Below are 19,472 nucleotides of genomic sequence, written 5' to 3'. Positions count from 1 at the left end.
GAGATGATTTAAAATATAGGAGAGGATGTGTGTGTGTTATGTAAGGGACTTGAGCATCATGGGTTTTGGTATCCTGGGACCTCCTCTCAGGTGTGCCACAGGGCAACTGTACCATAAAATAGAAACGAAGTTCTGAAGTAGTTGGTAGGGGTGGTGTGGCTCTGTCCAGATGGAGACTCTGGAATGCTTGAGGTGAACAGATAGTAATAAACAGAGTAGTGGGAGAGGCCAGGGAAAGAGATTGGTAGGCAAACATGCCTTTTCTTGCCCAAGCAGGAGGATTTCTGTCTGAAAGATAAGACAGAGGAAGTGGCTCAGAGTCATTGAAGGGAGTTGAAAGGCACTGTGAGGGGAGTTTGGGAGAGCTAAAACCTGGGAGTTGATAGCAGTTGTCATAATCCAGGGAAACAAGGAGGTTAGTAGCAAAGAATTAAAGGGAAGAAAACAGATTTAAAAACCTCTTTGGAGTTAGCTCAGATTTCAGAATGTGGAAATTGAGGAGTGGGGAAAGGTTTTTCTTTACATTCTGTTATATTCTATATGTAACCCAAATTTAATAACCAATATAATTATTAAATTTGGACTGTGAAGAAATGAAAACAGAAAAATGAGATAGAGGAAGCAGGGGACTACATGAGAGTAGGCAGTCTGTGGACAAAATGTCCACACCAGGCAGAGTGAGACTGTGTTCCAGGAAGAAGGCAGAAGATGGAGTCCAGACAGAGAACTACCAGGCCAGAGATCCTGTCTAAGGCAGAGGGAATTTGCAAGGTGTGATCAGAGAGTATCAAGGGCTAAAGCAGAAGTCTGGAGAATGATGGGAAGAGCAGAGGGAGGCAGAGGTCGAGAGAGGCCAGGCAGATCCAGGGCCTTGTGAAGGGTTAGGAGTTTATTCAAGGTATAATTGGTAACCTTTGGGGAGCTTAGAGGACATACTCTGTAGAATATTTTTTAAAAGATGATTATGAATGCTCTATGCAGAGTAGACTTTTGGGAGGTGTCTGTTCAGGCTGCTGTAACAAAATACAGTAGTCTGGGTGGCAAATACAACTTCAGTTTATTTCTCACACTTCTAGAGAGTGGGAGTCCAAGATCAAGGCATAAGCTGCTTAGTGTGTGATGAGAGTCCCATTCCTGGCTACTGATGGCTCCTTCCCACTGTGTCCATGCATAATGGAAGGAGATTAGCTAGCTCTCTGCAGTGTCCTTTATAAGGGCACTAATCCCATTCTGAGGCTCTGCCTTGGTGATCAGATTTCAATATAGGAATTTGTGGGGTCCATGGATATTCAGACCATAGCCTGGAAGTGAGAATGGCATTCAGGACAATGGGTGGAAAGAAGTGCCATGTGTGGAAGTTCTGGTGAGATAGAAGGTTGGAAACCGGATGACATCAGAAAGACAGATTAAACACATGGGGTATGGCCACAGGCTGTAAACTGTAATGAAAAGTGGACACCTGAAATTTTGCATATCTGTGTGACCTATTAGAATTTTTTCAGTGCTTTAATAACCAATATATTATTAAGTTGTTATGAAAACATTTATTTTGTAGAGTTCTGGGCAGTATGAAATATGACATAAAACTTATTAAAAATTTGAGTTGAGTAACTTTTATATTTTATTATTTGTTTTAATTAGTTATACATGAAAGTAGACTGCACTTCAATACATCATATATAATGGAGTATAATTTCTCATTCCTCTGATTATACATGATGTAGAATCCCACTGGTCATATAGTTATATATGTACATAGGGTAATAATGTCTGATTCATTCTACTATCCTTCCTACCCACATACCTGCTCCCCCACCCCATCTCCCTCTACCTAATCTAAAGTAACTCTGTTCTTCCCTAGCCACCCCCATTGTGAATTAACATCCACATATCAGAGAAAACAATTGGCCTTTGGTTTGGGGGGATTGGCTTATTTCACTTACCATGATAGTCTCCAGCTCCATCTATTTACTAGCAAATGCCATAATTTTATTCTTCTTTAAGGCTAAGTAATATTCCATTGTGTGTGTGTGTGTGTATATATATAAACATATGACATTTTTTAAATCCACTCATCTGTTCAAGGGCACCTAGGTTGGTTCCATAGTTTAGCTATTGTCAGTTGAGCTGCTATAAACATTGATGTGGCTGTATCACTGTAATATGCTGATTTTAAGTCTTTTGGGTATAAACCAAGAAATGGGACAGCTGGGTCAAATGGTGGTTCCATTCCAAGTTTTCTGAGGAATTTCCGTACCACTTTCCATAATGGTTGCACCAGTTTGCATTCCTACCAGCAATGTATGAGTGTACCTTTTCCCCCACATCCTTGCCAACATTTATTATTGTTTGTATTCTTGATAATTGCCATTCTGCCTGGGGTGTGATGAAATCTAAGAGTAGTTTAGAGTTGAGTTGCATCTCTCTAATTGTTAAAGATGTTGAACATTTTTTCATATATGTGTTGATAGATTGTATTTCTTCTGTGAAGTGTCTGTTCAGTTCCTTAGCCCATTTATTGATTGGGTTATTTTTTGTTTGTTTATTTATTTTGTGTTTTTTGATATCTTTATATATCCTGGAGATTAATGCTATATCTGAGATGCATGTGGTAAAGATTTTCTCCCATTCTGTAGGCTCTCTCTTACATTATTGTTTCCTTTTCTGAGAAGAAGCTTTTTAGTTTGAATCCATCCCATTTAATGATGATTTTACTTCTTGTGCTTTAGGGGTCTTGTGCTTTAAATAATTCAGATCCTAGGCTGACCTGATGAATATTTGGACCTACTTTTTCTTCTAGTACACACAAGGTCTCTGTTCTAGTGCCTAAATCTTTGATCTTCTTTGAGTTGATTTTTGTGTAGGGTGAGAAATAGGGGTTTAACTTCATTTTGTTGCATGTGGATTTTCAATTTTCCCAGCATCATTTATTGAACCGGCTGTCTTTTCTCCAGTGAATGTTTTGATCATCTCAATAGATGCAGAAAAAGTACTTGACAAAACATAGCATCCCTTCATGTTCAAAACACTAGAAAAACTAGGGATAGTAGGAACATACCTCAACATCATAAAAGGTATATATGCTAAGCCCAAGGTCAACATCATTCTAAATGGAGAAAAATTGGAAGCATTCCCTCTAAAAACTGGAACAAGACAGGGATGCCCTCTTTCACCACTTCTATTTAACATCGTCCTTGAAACTCTAGCCAGAACAATTAGGCAGGAAAAAGAAAAAGGGGTACGAATAGGAAAAGAACTCAAACTGTCACTATTTGCCAATGACATGATTCTATATTTAGAACAGCCAAAAAATTTCACCAGAAACTTCTAAAACTCATAAATGAATTCAGCCAAATAGCAGGTTATAAAATCAACACCCATAAATCAAACATGTTCCTATATATTAGTGACAAATCTACTAAAAGAGAAATTAGGAAAACCCCATTCACAGTAGCTTAAAAAAAAAAAAATACATGGGAATCAATTTAACAAAAGAAGTGAAAGACCTCTACAATGAAAACTATAGTACACTAAAGAAAGAAATTGAAGAAGACCTTAGAAGATGGAAAGACCTCCCATGCTCCTATAAAGGGAGAATTAATAGTCAAAATGGCCATACTGTCAAAAGCACTATACAGATTTAATGCAATTCCAATTAAAATCCCAATGACATTTTTCATTTAAGTAGAAAAAGCAATCATGAAATTTATTTGGAAAAATAAAAGACCCCAAATAGCTAAAGCAATCCTTAGCAAGAAAAGGGAAGCCAGGAGGCATCGCTATATCAGACCTCAAACTATACTACAGAGCCATAGTAACAAAAAACGGCATGGTAATTGTCACCAAAACAGACTCGTAGACATGGTAATTGTCACCAAAACAGACTCGTAGACCAGTGATACAAAATAGAAGACACAGAAACAAACCCACATAAGTACAGTTATCTCATACCAGAAAAAAAAAACACCAAAAATATTCACTGGAGTTAAGTAACTTTTGAAATGTAAACAAAATGTGATAGTATGTTAACTTGCCTATTAGTACTCAACAGTGGAATTTGTTACCTAATGTGAAACAATTTTGTCTAAATGTTATTGTGTTATGTACTATATCTACATTTCACTTCAGACTCTAAACCTCAGTTTTCCCATCTGTAAAATAAGGGCCATAGCCACACATTGCTGGGTGTTGTAGGAAGTAAATGGCAGAGAGCTAGACATGTAAGAGCAATTTGGCAAAACAGTTGGTACTGTTCCTATCACCCCTGATATCTTACTAATTTTATTTGGTAGTGTGGTAGTTAGAAAAATGAAATTATTTTATTCAGAGCCAACTTTTTAAGAAAAATGTTGAAGAAATTACAGATGATGAGTATTCTGATAACCATTCTCGGTTGTTTTTCATAGCCTTTCCATTTATTTCTAACCCACTTCTCTGGCGGTGTCCTTTTTCTCCTTTTGCTGATGAGGAAACTAGTTTTCAAGGAACTTCATTGAGATGGTCAAGGTCACCAAATGAACTAGCCTCCAACTAAAGATACTGCTCAGCTTGTGTTGTTGTGTTTCACATGCTGGAGCCACTCAGCAGGGACCTGAGTTACACACTGGTCTTGAGGACTGCACCAGAGACAGGTGTCTCCTTGACTCTATATCAGGGTTCATGTGCTCTCCCTTGTTTATTTGCCTCTTAGCTCCACTGCTGTGTGCCAGGTCCTGTTTCTGAAAGCCAATAGCTTCATAAAGAGCCAGAAAAAAATGTCTAATTGGAGAAATGGATTAGAAATAATGGAAAGTCTATGAAATAGTACCAGGGAATGGGTACTAGAATACTCATTACCTATAATTTCTTTAAAAGGTTTTTTTCTTATTAGAAAATATAAGAATTTGGGTAAATGAAATAATTTTATTTAAAGTCAATTATGACACTATCAAAACTTTTTTTCAATTGAGGTATTTCTTCAGGGGTCATATTATTAGCAAATAGTCAGATCTCTCCAATACGCCCAGAGTTGTGTATGTCTTCCTATTGTGGATTAGTTGAAAGAGACATTGTGGGAAATAAAAGAACTTTCCAGTATTTTAATTGTACTTTATATTATAATATAAAGTATATATAATATAAATTGTACTTTACATTATAATATAAAGTATATATAATATAAATTGTACTTTATATTATAATATAAAGTACTTTATATTATAATATATTTTAATTGTACTTTATATTAATTGTACTCTATTAATTTCTTTCATTAACCATTTTTTAAAAATTTTAGACTATTATAGCAAATGCCAAAAATGTTATAGTCGTGCTGTTTTAAGCCTAGATTTGGCAAAATGTAATCTACTTCGAGCATGTTTTTCTTTTCTAGATAAGGGGTATTAAAAAGCATAAAAGGGAGCTAGTGGGTGAAGCTCAGTAGTAGAGCACTTGCCAAGCATTCAGTAGGCCCTGAGCTCAATCGCCAGCACCTCAAAAAAAAAAAAGAAGTTTAATAATAAGTCACCTGTATAACCCACTGTTCTAGCAAGTCTCAAAAATGATCTACAGAATATGAACAACTTTCATTCATATTTCCTTATAATCAAATTTAACAGATTATGTTTTTCTTTTCTCAGAAAAAAAAATAATAGTGAACCTTATGCTTAAATATTTAAGAAAAAATAGGTAATATGTCCAAATACAGCTTTTTGAGATGCTAATTATTGCTGAGTATGAGCACACAGGACACGTGGCAGGAGGGGTACATCCCATCTGGGAAGAGAGAACCAGGGGATTTTGAGGATGACACCATGCATCTTCTTATTGGTATTGGATTAATCTCTTAATATCTAATTAACGTTTCTTTTGTGGTTCTTTTTCTTTTCTTTTTTGTAACACCTGTGAGCTTTTAAACCTTTAAGTAACTAAGAAATCCAAATGTGTGAAATTCTTTGATTAAGGAAGCAAATGCCCAGAAGTGTATACAGTTCTTTGAAATACTGTTGTGCTCTGCTTTTTAACTTTGGTGGTAGGAGATCCTTGTTTAACATTACACATTGAAGACATTCTAAGCTTAATTTCAAAAAGATTAAGTAAATACCAAAGATCAGAAAATTCTTAACAACCACTTTGAACTTGTCACCTTATTATTAACATTGATAAATTCACATGAATAACTTCATTCCATTTTTTTAAACTTTGAGTCAAATAGGAAATGTAACTGAACATGCATTGTTTTTAGTTAATTTTTTTAAAAAAATGAGTTGCCTTTTCTACTCCTTTATCACTTTTTTCATACGCCTCATTGTCAAGATAACTGAAATCACTTCAGGCTACTCATATGACTCAAGTTTGGATTTGGAAATAGATGTTGAAGTGAGTGCGGTTATCTTTTGTGTGCAGTGAAATAATCGGGCAAAATGATTTTAAGATAGTGTTGTTTACCAAAAGCAGTAATTTTATTTCTCTTCCTCTAAAGATATTTTCTCTCAGGTGTTTCTCATATAGATCAGGTGAAATTGCAAATAATTTATGTTTGAGAGAGCATTTTCTTTTTAAGAAAGACAGCTGTTAGAGTTCACCACAGCACAATTCACTTTCGTTTTTATTCTATGGTATTCTGGACATCATTTATAGACAGGCATTTTTCTTTAGTTTTGTCTCACTATTCAATTATGTTTGTGCTTTTCTTTATACTTGAAATTAGAGGCACATGCCTTTCCAAGACAACTGTATGCTGAATAAGTTCTTGTCTTCTTCACCAAGAGAAATAAGCAAAGACATCTTCTGTGGCAGATGTTTCTGACCGAGTTTATAAAATGTAGATAAGGAGACAAAATATCCAGATTATAGTGATAAAACCCAACTGACTCTGTGTGTATAAATGAAATGCTACCACAGTTGCGTATTTTTTAAAATTAATTTTTAACCATACAAATAACTTTATCATTTCATTCCTCTTGTTAAAACAAAAAGTATGAATGAGATAAATTCTTCTGTAGCTACCACACTTTGGTAGGCATGTCATCCTGCATAAAAACCGCTACACTGCATAACTATAGAATGACTCAATGTTCAGTTCCAAGAGGAAAGCCTATCCACTGTTTCTAAGTGTTTCATGTTATTTGACTCAGGTTGCTCTAGGCCAAGGAAAACTTGAATCCCCAGGGTTGAGGAAGAGGAGATTCAGAGGACATGGTTCTGACCTGTGGTAGAATAGGAGGAAGGTAGAGCAGGAATATTCTTGTCCAAGGAGACACTTAAGATTATTCTGCTGAGGTTAAGTCATACAAACTTAGGTGGAATTTGATATTAGGAGAAGTTATCACATCTAGTATACATGTTCACATGTGTACATCAAATAATTTCATTAGAGCCACTGATAAAAACTTTTTCAAATTCTTGCTTAGAGTTTTATTCATCAATATGGCTATTTGTTTGGTAGCTACTATTTATACCTACTATGTAGTAGGAATTTTCCATGCCTTATTTTTAAGGCTATTATCCCTACTTTACTGATGAGAAAATTGAGACTCAAAGAAGTAAATAGTCTATTCTGAGGCCCCATAGTGATTGGGAAGTGGAGTGGGGGTTGGATTCTGTCTTCCACTTGGGTTCTTCAACTTGACACTGTGTTGCCTAAGAAAATTGGTTTCTTGTATGTACATGTATAATTGCTTAATGTCTTTTAACTCATTGAATGGCATAAAAATTTTAAATTCTCATTCTAATGTCATTCTGATTTTCTGGGCATCATCCCTTTTTGACAGAGAAGATACTTTATGCTTAACCAGAGGTACTGAGTAGACTCAACTCACCCATCATTTGAATGACAACTCAGGTTTAAAGCTTCATGAATCCTAATTAATAGCAGCATAGTGCAGTTTGAATTCTTTTTGACCAACTAGTGTGTGTGTGTGTGTGTTTGTGTTTGTGTGTGTGTGTGTATTGGGGTGGAACCCAGGACCTCATGCAAGCTAGGCAAGTACTGAGCTACGCCCTTAGCACCAGTTAATTTTTTTTTTTTTAAACACAACACATAATGCTCCAAATCCTCAAGTTACAACATTCTGTTATCAAGTTCTCAAGTACTTTTTTGGGGTTTGTTTTGTTGGGTCATTAAAAATTTTAAATGAACCTGCAGAATTTCTTGACTGAGAATCTGCCCTGTTTTTCCCTTTTTCTAGGTCTATTATTAGCAGAAGATTTTTCTGCATAGTTGGCACGCTGTACCTGTATCGGTGTATTACAATGTATGTAACTACACTCCCAGTACCCGGTATGCATTTCAACTGTTCTCCGAAGGTAAACTATTCCTCACTGTAATTTCCCTTTTTGTTTGTTTCTGGTCTTGCCAGGGGCCCCTCTGTCTAAGGCTGAATGTAAGCATTTCTTCAGAATACAGTCAAGTCCCTCCAGCCTCATCTGGGAAAGTCACTAAGCAATAGGGCCAGGCAGCCACACCCTTCTCAGCACTTCCAGTCCCGCCAGTGCCTCCCAGCTGGGGAAATTTGTGGTCTAGTTAGTGTGCTGGAAGCAGTTGAGCTTTGCGTGTGGGTGTAGCTCTTTGGTTTCCTGCCACACTTCTAAAATATCATTCACTCCCTTGACACAGATCCAGAGGCTTTTGTATGCTTCCTCCCTCTCTTAGATAGAAAGCTCAGTTCCAAATGATATTCTTTTCTGCTTCTTTCTATTAATCCCTACCGCAGAGCAAGCAAGAGAATTATTCCTATCCCCTAGAAGCCCTCTACTAATTCACATAAGGTCACTGTTCTCTGGAAGTACATATGGCCTTGTATCTACAAGCTCTCTGGTAACATAAAAGTTTTAAAGAATTTTTCTCCTCTTATATCATCTCTGCCTTTCTGCTGGGTGCACGTAATACTCTTTATACAACTTGGTCTTGGAAGAATTTTTAACTAGGGAGATCATTAGAACTTTATGAGATAAAGAGATTTGATTTTTAAAAATGTTTACCTCCATTAAAGCTCTTTAATGTAGTGAGAAAAGGAAGAAGCTAATTTCTCTCTTGATTTTTGGTGGAAGAAACCACGGACTACTCTACTGTGTTTGAGGTCATTTCTTTGCATTGCACCTGGTCTGGAGAAACAGCCAGGTGCTTTTGGTCCCTTTCTACTTCTGTTCCTTCTAAAAGAGACCTTGTCTTGAAAGGGGGATAGCCATTTCACTTTAGATTTTTAAAGAGGCTTCTTTATTGTGTGAAATTTTGGAGTGTTTTAGTTAGTTCGCGCCCTGTGGTCCACCTTTATTTCTAGATTCACATATATGCCTGCAGAGGTGACTCGCTGTTTCTTTCTTGCCTTTTTTACACTTTTTTTGCTACATAGTACTTCCTGAATTCTGGAGACACTGTCCTGGAGATGAATGTTGTCAACATTGCTTCTTCTCCACAGGGCAGCCCTTCCTCCCTGTGCTCCCCTTGTGCTCTTTCCTCGGCCTTCCCAAGAAGCCAGCCTTGCACCTTTTTTATCCTCTCTGAAAGCAATGACTTGCAGCATCCAGGCAGGGTACAGGAAGTATCTTGTTATCAGTGAGAGGATATGGACTCTTGCTGGGGCTCGATAAGCAGCATGTTGTCAGTATAAACTGACAATTTAGGCCATTGACCAGCTCCTGAAGAGAGTCTGTGCATTGGAACAGTTTGCCATAAAGGGATAGGTGGATTCCGAGTAAGCCCGCATAGAAGGTGGATTCAGCTCTAAGAGGCTGTGATGTCTCTCCTCTGGGTCTAGCCTGTGTCTTCAGGACCTCTGCAGTTCTACCCAGTTGCTAGCAGACCCACACTAGGGAGTTGGATGGCCACTCAGAGGCCAGTTGAGTCCTCAGCCTATCTAACCACAGTCCTGTGGCCAACAATAGCTTCTGGGTTTTCCTGGTAAAGACAGAGATAACAGCAGGAACTGCTGCACACTCACCAAACTCAAATGTGTCACCCATTTGCCATGTTGCCAGAAATCCCAAACAGGGCCATGATTCTGTGACAGTCTTCTGGAAACTGGAATTCAAAAATAAACAGGAAAGGGTGAAATAGTAGCATACCCCTCAGCAAAAAGTAGTAGTAATTAAAACAATTAAATCTAATTACTACTTCTATAGAATAAGACACTTACACTTTCAGATGTGTCTAAAGTAGAGAGACTAGTCTAAGAAAATTCTATACACCCAGCACCCAGTTTCGTTAATAATCGAGATGTACTGCATTTGGTTCATCAGTTTGTTCCTTTTTTTTTCTTTTTGAAGCATTTTAAAGCAAACTCAGACAGTGTCAGTTTATCACTGCATATTTTAGGATGCATCTAAAATCTGTGGACATTTTACTGCATAACCACAATGCTGCTGCTAATTATTTGGTATTGGCAGTTATAAGTCCATGGAATTTCCTGATGGCCTTGAAGGCCTTCTTTTCTTACTAGTTGGTCTGCTTCCATTAGGATCCAAAGTCTTTACCTTTTCTTGCTCTATCTCTTAGCAGTTCTTTCTCTTTTTTCCCCCGCCAATGACTTGTCGAGATTAGATCATTGGCCCTATAGAACAGCCCACAATCATGTTCTGGATTAGTCTGTCTGTTTCTTTCTGGTGTCAGGAAATTTGTTTTCAAACTCCATATTTCCTCTGAATAGAAAGTTGACTTGGGAGACTTAAATGTATTCAGTTTTAACTTTTTTGTTCAGAACACTTCACGGGTACAACAGAAAGATTTCTGAAACTAGACAGAAGTGTTAGAAAAGTCCTTGAAGGTTTGATGCTGCCCCTTGGATGGCAGGTTGAGCTTAAGAAATTCAGTGGTCACTGAAAGGCTAGGTTGCTGCTCTGGGGACCAGTGTCATTAGGGAGAGGAGGTGGTACTAGGGAAACCTTGGAGACCAGCTCTGCCTACTTTAGAGTGATACCAAGCCTAAAGGCTCTGGAATTGAAAGAAACTTAAAGGAAGTCACTTGGGTCCAGTGTTCTTCTTGATGTCAGAACATCGTCATTGCTGCTAAATTCTCCTCAGCCTCTCTCTGCCCAGAGTGGGATCCTCTCACCCCAGTAGCACAAGTTTACCCAGCAGTAGAGGGACCGCTGAGGTCAGGGTAAAGGTGGTTTTGCACATCAGTTTGTTAGCTGAGTGGCAGGTCATTTAACTTCTTAGAGTCTCAGTTCCTTAGTGACAAGCAGACCTAATGATGCTATTGGCATCTGTCTTAGGAAGTTGTAGGTGTGAGTGGAGATAGTGTATAGGAGCTCTGTCACTGTAAGGTATTATACAGAAATAAGAGGAGGACTTGGTATTATCATGCTTCAACTCTAGACTCATTCATCTAGTCAAAAGTGGTGTTACAACTTGCTTCAAGTGTCTTTAGGTGCTGGAGTACATGGGGTGAGCAAGGCAAATACAGTCTTTGTGGAAAAGAACCTTAAAATTCACCTGGTTGAGGCTTGTACCTTATAGAATAAATTTTTAAAATATTATAAAAAATCCTCAAGTTAAGCCGTTTGCCCTAAGGATGGAAAGAAGAGACAGATTTGAGCAGTATTTAAGAGGTCAAATGTTTATAGATTGATTATATGGAATGAAGATAAAAGGGAAAGATTTCAAAGACTGGGTTTTACCACTAGGATAATTATAAGAGCGGGAGGAAAAGGCAGTTAATGACTTCAGATGAAACACGGAGTGTGAGGTACTTGAGAGATAGCTTAGTGGTGATGACTATGACATTTATTAGTATAGGGAAGTTAAGGAAAAAATCAAGGCTTATAAACAAATATTCATGATTTATCCTGTTCTGGATGATAGTTAAAGCTGTGAGTATGGATGAAAAGGCCCAGAGACAGGATGTAGAAAATACAGTGCTTTAAGAATTAGATATTCCATAGTTTGAGACACCATTTCAGGCTGGTCCATTGGGTGGATACTCTTATTTTTAAATCACTAAATTTGTAAGGAGAGAGCTGAGCTTCAGAGTATGACTCTATTTACTCTAGTCCTGTAAACTTGCACGAGGCTCTGCCCTCATTGCCCATGTTAACACACTCAGTGCTTCCTTAGCACTAGTGCTAGTCACTAGGAAATTAGTCTCTTTTTTCGTTTGATATCAGTGTACTCCTCACTTCACGAAACATAGCAGCTTGAGAAATAATCATTGTGTGATACCAGGAGATTAGGATAAAGAGCAGGCCTCCTATCAAATGCTGCTGCAACAAGGGTAAACCACAACGAAACATGGAAAGGGAAATAGGTGTGTTCAGTTCCGGGATTATGAGTGTGAGGGAAGCGCCTGTCCCATATCCTGGAGTACGTGCAGGATAGGCTTATGCTGGAGCCTGCCAAGCGCTTGAGACCTTGACCCTATGTTAACCTCGTCATGGTTTTCTCCATCTCCTTGTAACCATTCATGACTCATTGTTTTTAAAAGGCAGAAACATTTGAGAATTCTTTGATTTTCTAAACTCCCTGTAGGTAAGTTTTTATACTAGTTTATCAAATATATATATATATATATATATATATATATTTGTTTATATATATATAAACAAACACACACACACACACACACACACCAGGAATTGAACCCAGGAGCACTGAAATATTGAGCCACATCCCCAGACCTTTTTAAAATGTTTGATTTTGAGATAGGGTCTCTCTGAATAGCTGAGACTGGCTTTGAACTTTGCGATCCTCCTGCCTCGGCCTCCCAAGCTGCTGGGATTATAGGCATGCACTATCACAACCCACAGTTTAGCAATCTTAAAAGAAAAAGCTGTACCTTGGTCCCCAGATACAGAGACAACCTAATGCTAATGGAAGAGAAGAAATACTGACACTGCTTTCCACTCTTGTTTAGTTATTAGATGAGTTAATCTAATAGTGTCTAAGCATTAAGGTAAGGTGTGTGTTGGTTGTGTCTAATCTAATAGTGTCTAAGCATTAAGGTAAGGTGTGTCTTGTGACTTCTGTGGTGGCCTTAGATTTGAAAAACTTTGAAAAGAAAGATTACAGCAAAGGCACTTAGCTAGCTGATGCATTAATGTGGCATGGAATTTTCAGTGAAATGATTCTTTTAAACATGAAAGACATGCTTTTTAGTTCCGCCCCCAGCACAGATCCCACTTTTGGACAAGGGTCATGTTTGGATGGCATCTGAGGCTGATTGCAAACTGGAGCAAATGAAATAGCAAAAATACCTTCGTTTTCTTCTCTGCATTGTTAGCTTGTCTCAGTGCACAGATGAGAAAGGTCAGAGTTCCTCCTTCAACTTGCTGCTGAGCTGGGACTTAAGCTGCATAGAAGTCATCACCAGCCTAGTGGTCCCTTAACTGGCACCAGTTTAGTCTCACAAAGTAGTAGACTCTGTGCTGTTTGAGATATATTTTTTAGTTTATTTTATTTTTATTGATATGTTATACTTTTACATAGTAGCAGGGTTTGTTGTTACTTATTTATACATGCACACAATAGTACAACATAATTTGGTCAGTTTCTTGTTCCCCAGTACCTTCTATTCTTTAGAATTTTAGGATCTTCTTTACGTCTTTCTTACTTTCTCAGATAGCAGAGTATTCTAAGTGCCCTTCATGCTGACAAACTTTGATAATCTGATAAGCTTCCTGCTGATCTTTTTTTAATATGTATTTTTTAGTTGTAGGTGAACACAATACCTTTATTTTTTTATTTTTATGTGGTACTGAGGATTGAACCCAGTGTCTCACACATAGCAGGCAAACACTCTACCACTGAGCCACAACCTCAGTCCCTTCCTGCAGATCTTAATTAGGACTTCAGAATATGGTTGGTTTCATTACCAAAATTACTTTGATTTCCTGTTGAATTGTGTGGAACTTAAACACTATATTGGATTTTATCTAATAGTCTCTGTATCTCCCAGTTTCTTGTCAGTATAATTTTCCTTTTTGTTCTCATTTTTCCCAGTTTCTTGCGTATGATTTTCAGTAACTGTCCCATCCCCCAATGTTCTTTACTCTCCGGTGCTACTGTTCTTTTTTTAGAAATAAGAAAGATGGCAGTGTACCAAATCATACATCTATCTATCTGTCTCTCTTGTAAAAATTATATTACCTTAAATAAATTGTTCTTTCATTGTAGATACATTGAAACAATGCAAAAAATAGGGAACTTTTAAAAAAACATTCATAGCCTTATTGACTATTAAAATTTCAGTACATTAGTCCTTTATTTATGCATATGCATATTTTCTCTCATAATTCTGACTATGCTGTCTATATATTTATCAGTTCTGCTCCTTGTGTTAAGCATTTAATATATGCATTTTTACATTATGGTTTTTTAAACTTTTTTGTAGTTATAGATAGACAGCATGCCTTTATTTTATTTGTTTATTTTTATGTGGTGCTAAGGATCGAACCCAGTGCCTCACACGTGCTAGGCAAGGGCTCTGCCGCTGAGCGACAGCCCCAGCCCAACATGATGGTTTTTTGACTGAAGGCAAGATAACACTCTCCTAGATTGCAAGGCAGGCACATGGTTGGTATGATTTCCTTTGATAAACAAACAAGTTGCTTATTTCCTGAACAAACATTTATAGAGAACCTTTCCTATAGTAAATAAGAATATGGGTAATGGAAATTCATAGTTGATTTTTACTGAAGATTTTATAAAGCTTTTGATAAGTTTCTTTATTAGAGGCCATAAAATATTTTAAGAATTTTTGATAAGGGAAAGAGAGACTAGTTGAGTATTTGTGTTCTTTTGTTCATAATTACTTAGAGATTCCCGTCCCTTCAAAATGCCTGCCTAGTATAGGAATTGATGAGTACATTTCAGAATGGAAAAGTACAGTGAGCCAAATTCTTCATAGCTGAGTGGAGGAAGAAGTCTTCTAAAAAGTTGTCATGTGTACATGAGTTGAAAGAGGAGTACACAGTGAAATCGCTACTGCCCGACAGTTGTGGCAGGCATAACATTTGTGGATGAAACCACATCTTTTCAGGAAATGGAACAGTTACCATAGGAAAGAAGAATTCAGGAAAGTCTCTTGAGTGTTCAAGAGCTGATAACTGAGAGGTATCCTGCAGGGCTGCATGTTTAAGGAGACTCATCCCAGTTTGACTTGCTGGTTGGCAGGCATTGGGTTCTCACTTAAGAACCCCCCTAGAAGATTGACCTAACTTGGTAATAGTGATGTTGCCTTCAATCTATATGGCAATATTTCAGAGGTTATTTTTGCAGACAGATATTAATCTTACTTTGACAGGTAGGACTTAAGGATGAGAATATGTTGTTCTGCCATTCTGCAAATGAGAAAACTGAGGCCAGAATGAGGAAAATGTTTTTTCCAGAGTCACCTATGTGGTTAGCCTAACAATAGAGTTTGAAGTTGCATTCATGCTTGGTAGTGTTCCTATGAAAGTGAACTTGGAGACCAACATAGCATGATATAAAGCAAGGAAAGTTTAAATCAAATTGAGAACACCTTGTTTAAGAAAGCAAACAAAGGTAAGATGCTCCAATTTTATTGAACAGCAGCAACAAAAAAGTGAACTGAGAAACACTGTTCAGCCTTGGACATTGTCCTTGTCGTTTCTCAAGGTGTTTGTAGCACTAGCTAGCTCTTTCCAGGGACCTAAAAATGACATTGTTTGATCAGAAGTGAGACACTGTGTCCTCCCATACTGATCAGAAGCCTCTCCATATACTTTCTCGTCTGTAAGAGGAACATCATAACATCTGCACTAACATCTGACTGGGAGGGGTTAGTGAGATAATTGACAGGAAAACTGTGGTAGAAGTTTGGAAACTGTCTACAAATAAAATTTTTATTTTATAAAAACACCCTACTATATATCTTTTTTTTTTTAAACTGTGCAACTAGATAATAGTAAAACAAGGCAGGGGAAATGAGGGGCAGCTTTGAGTCACACCCTGCTGCTGTAAAATCTAAAATATTTATCACGATTTCAAGCACACTGTCTTCCCAGTGACAGCTTCAAGGTCGTGTTCAAGGGCATTTCCATAACTTACATTGATTCTTAAGTACCTATCACTGGTTAGGAAGGCTTTATGCCAGTTGAAATTTGGAAAGGGCATATTTGGTTGTTTTAAGCGTAGTTCTTTGGGAGTTGGTGCTGAAAGAGACAGCAATACATCTTGCCCAGTCTCTGTTGCAGGCTGCTGTGGATATGGATTGGCAAGAATTTTACCCATCCTCTTTCAGGCCCTGCTGTTTTAATTCCTTGCCTGAGTATCTAAGAAGTAGCTTTTTCTGTATGTTTCATGGATAATAATGCATTTTCTGTTTGTGGGGAGGACTATCCTTCAGGTACAGTATAAAATAATTTCCCCTGGTAGGTAGATTCCTTGAGCAAATGATTGGATGAATGAATACTTTGAGGAATGCTTGGCAGTTCCTGGCCATTGCACTGTGGTATGGATAGCATATTTGTATATGATATCTAGGCTGCAAAAGAAAAGTCACTGTGTTTCTATTTCCTGTGTATCTAATTTTGTGAAAGACTGTAAGTACACAAGGTAACATACAATTTTGTGAATAATGTTAGTTACTTAATGACAGGATATGTTCTGAAATATGAGTGGTTAGGCAATTTCATCATTGTGCAAACATCATGAAGTGTGTTACACAATCCTAAATGGGGTAGCCTACTACTTAGCTGGGCTATATGGTGTAGCCTCTTATTGCTCCTAGACTATGTTACTACCAAATAATAAAAGGCAACTATAACACAATTATCAGTATTTGCATATGTAAAATTAAAAAGGTAAAAATGTGTGGTATAAAAGAAAAATGGCACACCTGTGTAGGACACTTATCATAAGTGGATCTTGCAGGACCTCACATTGCTCTGGGTGAGCGAGTGGCTTCTTCAATAATAAATTAACCTTAACTTAATGTAACTCTTTTACTTTATAAACTTTTTAATTATTTTTACCATTTGGAACTCTTTGTAATAACACTTAGCTTAAAATGCAAACACTATACAGCTGTACAAAAATATTTTCTTTCTGCATATTCTTATTCTGTAAGCCATTTTCTATATTAAATTTTTATTTGGTTAACTTTTTGAACTTTTTTGTTGAAAACTAAGTCAAAAACATGCTATAACTGTGGCTATACAGGGTCAGGATCAGTACCACTGTGTCCCACCTCCACATCTTGTCCCATTGGAAGGTGTTCAGGGTCAATAACACATGGAGCTGTCATCTTCTGTGATAGTAGTTCCTTTGCCCCTTGAAGGACCTGCCTGAGTCTGTTTTACAGTAAACTTTTTTTTTTTTGTAAAAATAGAAGGACTGCACTCTAAAATAACAAAAATAAAGTGATAACAGTTGTTACTATCATTAACAAGTGTTAGACTGTGTATATGGTTGTATGTGCTGTGCTGTTACATAGCTGGTGGACAGTAGGTTTTCAAAAGCATCACCACAAACAGTAAAGAAGTAACAAGCTGCACCCTGACACTACAATCTACAATGGCTGCAGTGTCACTAGGCGATAGGAACTCTTCAGCTCCAGTGTAGTCTTATGGGACCGCTGTCATCCATTCAGTCCGTTGTTGACTGAAATATTATTATAAGGTATGTGGCATGCACATAAGGAGTCAGAGAACTTGGATTTCAGTCCTAGATATATCTCTAAGTGCCTCTTCTGGGCTGCTCCAAGACGAAGCATTAGTAAAAGGTCAAGGATTATTTTAATAGCATTTCTGCTCCTTAGCCCTCACTTCCAGCCCTTCGTCAGTTATGTTAAAACTGATGATTCGTGCAGCATCATTTGATGTTTTAGTGGCAGGCTCTCCCCTTCCTCCCAGTTAGGGCACTGAAGCTCAGTGACTGCTCCTGCTCATTAGATGAGTCAGAAAAAAGCCAGTGCCCTGGGTCTCCTGCCGACTGAATGAGAACAGACGATCACCAGTTTTTTCATCGATTGAAAACAATACCTGGGAGACTCATTTTTTAATAAGCAAAGGCTTGCTGGGCTTCAGTGTATTTGATGCCTTGCCTCATTTGGAGGCCTTTCCCTCCTCCTCCTGTTCTCAGTTTCTGTATTTTGGTATTAAGTAATTTGCCCACTTCATTTCATTTCTTGGTTATTCATTAGAATTTGAAGAAAGTGGCTTTATTTTTACTGAAAACTGATTTTCTATAACCCTGAGAGACCATATTTCACAGATATGAGGCTTTCATGATAAAATTTTATAGTGTCCACTGTAGGTTTTTATGTGAGCGTCCTCCAGATAATCTCTGCTTTCAACAGTACACATTCAGAAGCCCACTCATAGGGAAGCTCCAGTTCTAGTTACTGTTGAATAATAAGCATATTCCATCCTCTTTCCCACTGGATGCAGTCAAAAAATACTGTGGAATGTTTGTAGCAGCTACTTGAGACTCAAAAGTAAATGTTAGCTGGCAGATTGGGGAGGGAAACCAAAATGTAAAGGATGGGGGATCCAGGTTTCCTGTTTGTCTCTCCATGTACTGACCTGCCTGGACTTAAAGGCAACACAAATCCTAGAACTGTATTCCCTGCAGGCAGAGCTTCAACAAAATCCCTTTCTCTCTGGCCCAGGGAAGAAAAGTCATTCTGGGACAGAGACTGGGAGAAACCCTCCCCATTTCCTTGTGACCTGTGAACATTCAGAATGTGGCATGTCTAGACTTTGTCTGGACATAGTTATTTGAACACATAGAATTTTACCATTTTATTTTGTTTTCCCCTCTTAATATGGGAAAATGCTTATGCCATTGCTGTCCTACACAGTTATCGGAAACTTATTTTTTAATAATTTATTAAGCAGTCAGCCTGGTTCAGTTCTTCTCATACTTTCATGCACATCTGCATCACCTCAGCTTTTGGGTCAGTAGGTCCAGCTCTGACAGTTTACTTACTCAAGTTAGACTCCCCATCTTGGCCAATACTGCCCCTGAACCAGACCTTGGACAGCAAGGGAGCTATTTGACAGTCCTCACAAATGTTGTTTCCATTTTGCAGCTTGTTACAATGAGATGTTTGTGCAAAAAGCTTTTCTTCATATTTGGGGTCATTTCTTTAAGGTAGACTCCTAGAAGCAAAATGGGCTCAGAGGTTATGGCCATGGAAATTGCTGGTAAACTGTGGTGATCTTTACAGAGGATTTTTGCCAGTGGTCATAAACTAGATGATATCATGATGGCTCAGGATGGTTCAGCCACCCAGGGTCACAGAGTAGGTCATTGGGAGAGTCGTGATGTTAACACAGAGTGATTTGGCCTGCTCTTGCAGGCTTGGCCATGTGAAGAGCCACTGCTCTCTCAACTCCTCCCCAACACCAGCATGTTCCTTGGTTTAAGGCTGTGCTAACTTGACCTGGGAAGACATGAGCTCCTATCAGGTTAATTTTTATTTCTATTTGTTTGACAGTTTGTGCCTCTATCTGGTCACATCCTTTGTCCTTGAATAAATTCTGTTTGCTGAGTTGGCCTCATTTTACTTAATTTCTATGTGCTGTGTACA

The 19,472-nt window shown here is 37.9% G+C and overlaps 1 protein-coding gene across 16 annotated transcripts in view; it reads left to right on the top strand.

Annotated features, from left to right (window-relative positions):
* Window positions 1-19,472, top strand: part of Sgms1 (sphingomyelin synthase 1) — a 295,435-nt gene that overhangs the window by 267,016 nt on the left and 8,947 nt on the right. For all 16 annotated transcript variants that reach the window (XM_058583226.1, XM_046456771.2, XM_046456765.2 and 13 more), the window contains one exon: window positions 8,169-8,286. In XM_058583226.1, coding sequence (XP_058439209.1) covers window positions 8,169-8,286 — 118 coding nt within the window. The remainder of the gene's footprint in view (window positions 1-8,168; window positions 8,287-19,472) is intronic.

This window comes from Marmota monax, unplaced genomic scaffold (assembly GCF_021218885.2).
Source record: "Marmota monax isolate L192 unplaced genomic scaffold, Marmota_monax_Labrador192_F-V1.1 WCK01_AAM20220418_F8-fsc00166, whole genome shotgun sequence".
NCBI classification, from domain to species: Eukaryota; Metazoa; Chordata; class Mammalia; order Rodentia; family Sciuridae; genus Marmota; species Marmota monax.
The sequence above is the reverse complement of the archived record's forward strand: the minus strand, read 5'-3'. Positions and strand labels throughout refer to the sequence as shown.